This window comes from Lissotriton helveticus, chromosome 1_1, assembly GCF_964261635.1.
Source record: "Lissotriton helveticus chromosome 1_1, aLisHel1.1, whole genome shotgun sequence".
Classification (NCBI taxonomy): domain Eukaryota; kingdom Metazoa; phylum Chordata; class Amphibia; order Caudata; family Salamandridae; genus Lissotriton; species Lissotriton helveticus.
The window spans coordinates 891058707-891064706 of record NC_136057.1 but is presented as its reverse complement, the minus strand read 5'-3'; the positions used below and the strand labels follow the sequence as shown (position 1 = coordinate 891064706).

The 6000-nt window shown below is 44.6% G+C and overlaps 1 protein-coding gene across 2 annotated transcripts in view; it reads left to right on the top strand.

Moving 5' to 3' along the window:
• SCAF11 (SR-related CTD associated factor 11) overlaps positions 1-6000 on the top strand; it is an 864597-nt gene that overhangs the window by 453988 nt on the left and 404609 nt on the right. For both annotated transcript variants that reach the window (XR_013607094.1, XM_078675739.1), the window contains exon 9: positions 3388-3489. Coding sequence is in view for 1 of the 2 variants with exons in the window: in XM_078675739.1 (XP_078531865.1) it covers positions 3388-3489 (102 nt within the window). In the remaining variant the exon portion in view is untranslated. The remainder of the gene's footprint in view (positions 1-3387; positions 3490-6000) is intronic.

Genomic DNA, 6000 nt, shown 5'->3' with positions numbered 1-6000 from the left:
AATACCTTCAAATGGGCATAATAAAGTATGCCACTTACCAAGTGCAGACGGTACATTTATTGCATGGTTGAGCAGGGAGACCCCGAGAGCGGAGGGAAGAGGTTGGGTAGAGCAACAAATGCTACAGAAGATGGCACTGTTGTGTGTAAGAGAACAAAAGCAAAGTAAATAACGCCTTGTATAGGGACCTCGTTTCTGTTCGAAGAGCGCGGTCATGGGGAGTTCTAGTGCTGATGCGGGTCACTACATGTATGCAGTGGTCGAAGTGGGGGGGGGGGAAGAAGGGGAACTGTGGGCAGAGACTCCAAGGGCGGGGATATCCCAAGGGTTGGATCAGTGGGCGGAGTCGAGGTGTGGCTAGAATGTGCCAAACATCCCAATTTTTAGTATTGGTTTGTCAATTCACCGACCAGTTACAGCTTATTGTTATTTAATTCAACCAATGGATACACTTGATTGTTTAAGGTTTAATAGGAGTTATTGACATTTAAATACATTCACAAAGTGGGATATATTTTCAATCACATAATGTCCCAAATACGCTTAAAAGTGGAATCGCAAGCCATTTGTCTTCAATCCATGCAGTTTCACTCATTAGCGCTTCTCCTCCCTTCTTCCACAAGAGCAGTTCAATCATGAATGGCAAAATATCCTAGTTTGCAAATGTTTTCTATATAATTAGGACTCTGCCATATTTCCACATAATACATCATCCAGTGCATAATCTTACAGTTTTAACTAATCATTTTTGTAGCTCAAACGGATAAAAAGTTACTAAAAAACGTGACTTGAGTTGCTGCAAAGTGGACGGCCCTTTGCAAAGGTTGACAGATCACCTTTCTCACTGCTGCATTTGTATGTTATACTGATACGGCAGAATATTTGCAGAGACTTAACATGTGTGAAAAATGTCTAAATAATAATGTATAAGAAAATATATTGCAATACGCTGCAGCCTTTTTTTTTTTTTTTGGTATCATTTTGTCCCCCATTGCTGCATCATTTTGTCCCCCATTGCTGCATAATTTTGTCCCCCATTGCTGCATAATTCCAGAGGCTCCAGAGCAGGTAGCAAATGTTAAAAGGGCTTGTGCATGAAGCAGAGACTGTGAAGTTTGCAATCTTAGTTTGGTGTGCATGCAAATCCTGCATTGCCAATCCTTGGTGAGTTGTAGCTACTACTGCTGAAACGAGGCCAATGGAGGTACCAATGGGTGAAGCGGACTGGCCTCGAGAGCAGGACCGCCTTTAGTGCTGGTGGCGGCCTGAGCAACAATGTTTGTTGGTGCCCCCAATGATCACCTACACCTCGGACTCCCTCACTACCACCCTTTAACAGTCCTCCTTAAGTCTCCATAACCACACTCTTTCTCTGATGCATTTAATTTGATTTACAGCGCCACTCATACCAGTGTACGGTGTCAGAGCACTTTACATCACACACACTACACAGAGACAATCATTTGTGTGTAAATCACTGTTTAGGAAATGTTACATAAGACAAAGGACTACAAGGTGTAGAAGCCACATGACAACCATACTAGTAGGCAGTATAGTTTAATAGCTCACTGTTCTATTTTAGGATTTTAACTTATAGACTGCAAGTAACATAAGGATCTCTCTGACAAAAGCTGTAACCTACTAACCTAGTTAACATTATGTGCACTTTGTGATTTGCATGGTACATGTTATTTGCAGCAGCCACATTAACGCTCTGTGCCACCTTTCCAGGAGTCAACCCTTCCACTAGACAAAATTCTGATCTCTCTCTAGGAAGAACATTAATCACCGACGTTATCATGGCATTTTTATTGTTGCTTGAAAATTGCTGGAGGCCAGGAAGGAAGCAGCAAGTTTTTTTAAACCATAATATACTTGCAAACACTACGCACCCAACCGAAATAGGTACCCAGTGCGGTCACACCGTTCGCACCGCCATATCCTACTCAAGGTGCATGTGACCTCAGTGACAGAGTCGCAGTGACTGGATCACTGTTGCTCTAGGGTGTGCTGCTTCGTAGGCCTGCCCGCAAGACTGGAGATGAACTTCAGTATGGATTGTGGTGGACAGGCCTTCAAGGTGATCCACAATTGGCACCACTAGGGTACACCTGCTTGTGCTAAGACATCAGGCCTTCTAAGGTCTTTCGGGGCCTTCAAAGGTCAAGCATGGGAATATGCTCCCTCAGTAGTGTTCTCTGGTGGACTGGTCATTAAGGCTGAACCCGGTTCCTCAGTTCCAAATTAGACAGCTCTGGCCATAGTGCCACATCCTCTCTCCCACTGTACACCATACTGCTCCACTGAGAGAAACTCGCACTGACTTCAGCTACAACCAAATTGTGCCCGCTATAAACACTTGGATGTGGCTCAATTCAAATTATGCACTTGATAAGAGTAATATCCTGCCTAAAAAAAAAAAAGTAAAAGCAAACACTCATAGGGAGTGCAAGATTAAGTAAAGCATGTGAAATGTAAGCAGAAACAACATGGTTACCTTAACGATCCCTCACTCACTATTCAGAAATCAGCGAGTGCTTTTACCTGAAAAGTTAAGGGTATGACTACAGGGCCCTCACCAATCCACCCATCAGCCAGGTATTTCAATACATCCAAAATTAGTACACTTCCCCACCTGGGGACAACAATGCTGTTCAAAGAAAGACGAGAAAACAAAAGTAGTTCTTCACTGCAAAGTCTGTAGAGTGAGGCTGATGTGTTTGGATCTGGGTAAAACCAATCTGACCATTTTGCAACCACTCTGTCTTGCTTTATTTAGTTATGTATTTATTTTTCATATTTAAAACCTTTTCTTTCTCTCCATCCTGAGGCTGCACTTTGGAATAGAAACATTTCTGGAAAAGGGCATTTCCCGCAAGAGTTTTTCTTTTTTGGATCCATTTCACAGGGAAGCATCTAAATGAAAGAAGGAAAGAGGTTGTGAACCATTTCTTCAAGTCACAGGTTTCAGTGAGCAACAAGCGCGTGTCAGCCTTGGAGTGTGACCGCGCAGTGGGAGCTTGTGAGGCAGAGGAGATACCATGCGCGCGCACATCGCCTGTCCGTGCGCGCACATGGTTTGTCTCCCTTCTCTCACCAAAGCCACAACAATAGAGGCTCGCCAAACGAAGCAGCGCATGCGCTGCGTTCGCTAGACGAGACCTAAAAAGTGACACCATACAGAGACAGTCAAGTCAGTCCCTGCCTGCCAAATGTGGTTTTCCTTAGAATAGTTATGGTGAGGTTATGAACAGTGCAAGACAAGTATGGGAGTCAAGATTTCTTTGTTACCTAAATGGGCCAATTTCAAGTGTTTTATGTTGTGGACAGAGTGGCCTTTTTCAGTAAATATGGATCTACTTGTGTAACCTTCCTTTTCTCTTACAGCCATGATATTTCAGAACTGTATGATACTGCAACAGTAATCCAAAGGAAAACTCGAACACTGCGATCATTGTGGTCCTCAGCTGTGCAATTGAGAATTGATGGGTGAGTTTAAGTGCTGAATATGATTTTGAAAAGTCATTGATACGCCCAATTTGACATTAATTGAAAAAACTGATTTAAATTTTAACTATATTTTAAAAGGAGGGTTTTGATTGTCGATTGAATATTATTTTTGATGTACTTGCATTATTAGCTTAAATGTTTTAGTATTTATGGTCTTTAAACTGCTAAAAACATTTTTTTTTTTTAGGTCAAGCCTAGGCATCACATGCCCTCACTCTCTCTTTTTTTAGGTCAAGCCTAGGCATCACATGCCCTCACTCTCTCTCTAAAGATAGAGAGAGAGAGACACATGCTGTATCTACACTGTGTAGAGCAACAACAATGTCTCAACCTGTATTTTCGAGAAAGCTTAGTTAACAGGTATGTACAAGACATTACAATGAGAAAGAATTAGGGAGACTCCGAGTTAGTTTTAAGATGTGCACAAGGCATCATATATTTGGAAAATAATTGTAAAGACAATTGGGGACAGTTGTATCTGCACTGAGAGCAGATATTACGTAGGCAAGCTAAAATCTTTGTGCACGCAAGTGCTCGTGACAATCATAGGTGAACAGCGCAGGTGACTAGTGTGAAAAACAGCGGGGGCGCAACTTGAAGTTGTGGCGAGTATATACAAGAATACAAGAATATAATGTCCATAAAGAATTATTTACAATTTTTGTTTTTTTAGAGACATTTAAAATGAACCATATTTGAAAAAGGCGCCACAAATTATGCTGGTCTGTCCACGACGTTTCGATCCTAGTCATTTAAGTTCATCATCAGGACTGGGTTGCCGTTTGAAGGCACTGTACAGGGGAGGAAAGGGAACAATGAGAAGGAGATTAGGGGAGCGTGAGAAGGCATCGGGGGCGCGGGGGTTGCTTGCCAGCGAGGCATACCTGAAGGAAGGTGGATTCACCAAATGCAGTAAGGGCGGCAAAGCTCGTCTTAATGGAGTGGCAATAGGGTCAACGAGGTGGGGCCCTGAAGAGTAAAACAAGAATGAAGGAGGGGCCTCAAGGAGCCTGAGGAAGGGTTTGTGAGTAAGGAAGGGACCTTACCACGGTGGGACACCAATTTGAATAGGAGGTGCAGTCACTGCGCCTGTGAATGAGGTCCAGAGGGAGAGGTAGATCTGCTATGCGTGAGCGGAATATTGATGGAACCGGTCGGTAAAATCCGTCAACAGACCAGAGAAATTTGCGGTGCCTTTTTCAAAAATGGTTCATTTAAAATGTCTCTAAAAAAACAAAAAATGTAAATAATTCTTTATGAACCTTATATTTGTGTATATACTAGTCACAACTTCACGTTGTGCCCTCACTGTTTGTCCCCTGCGCCGGTCACCTTTGAGTGTCACGAGCACTTGCATGCACAAAGTTTTTGGGTTGCCTACGCAATCACTGCTTTCAGTGCTGATACAACTGTCCCCAATTGTCTTTACAATTAATGTTTTCTTTTCCAAATATATGATGCCTTGCGCACATTTTAAAACGAACTCTGAGTCTCCCTAATTCTTTCTCGTGTTAATGTCTTGTACAAACCTGTTAACTAAGCTTTCTGAAAAATACCGGTTGAGACGTTGTTGTTCTACACTTCCGCACCCAGATCTCAACCTGGTCTATTGGTTTTACTCCTGTTGTTCTTTACTTTATCTATACTGTGGGCATTCAACACACCCATCTCTTTTTATTTGTTGTTTCATGTGCCTTTCTAAATTCCTTTGTTTATAGTTTACATTTGGCCCTCCTTTTGCTGTTTAGGTCTCGTGGCGTTAACCGCGCGAAAGCGCGGTCTCGCCAGAGACCTATTGTTACTGACTCAGCTTTCCAGGAGACAGGACCTGGCCACGCGCATGGCGATCGGAGCGGGCCACGCGAACGCGCTCACCGTGGCCATCTCCTGTCTCCTGGGAAGCTCCAACACACACGCATGCGCACAACCAAAGACACACACATGAGCGCCCATGCACGCACGCATACATATAGAGACACACCCCCGCACACATACACATACACGCGCACACACACGAGTGCACCGAGCCCCCCCCGCCGTCGCACACATACACACACACACACGCACGCACACATACACACACACACGAGCGCACCGACCCCCCCCCCCCCCCCCCACTTACCGACACTCCGGTGTTCTGTCGCCTCCGCGGGGCTCTCCCTCGGGCATGGGAGCCCCGCGTCACCACTGCTCCTCGGGCCAAGCACTCCATGGGCGCAGGCTTCGCGCACAAGACGGAAGTCCCGCCCCCACGCTAGGTTTCGTTTTTAGGAGTACGCGCGCACGTCTTCTAAATACAGGCTGCGGAGCAGACCACGATGAGTGCTGAACAGATCCCTGGATAGAGCAGCGCGTTAGGGAGGAAACAGAGGAGTGAACTTGGACCCACGCTCATAGCGCCTTCACGAGCAGGGCTCCGTGAAGACATAGTGATTGCGTGATATTCCATCTACACCTTCAGTACACAGAACCTTTAACCTAAATACACCC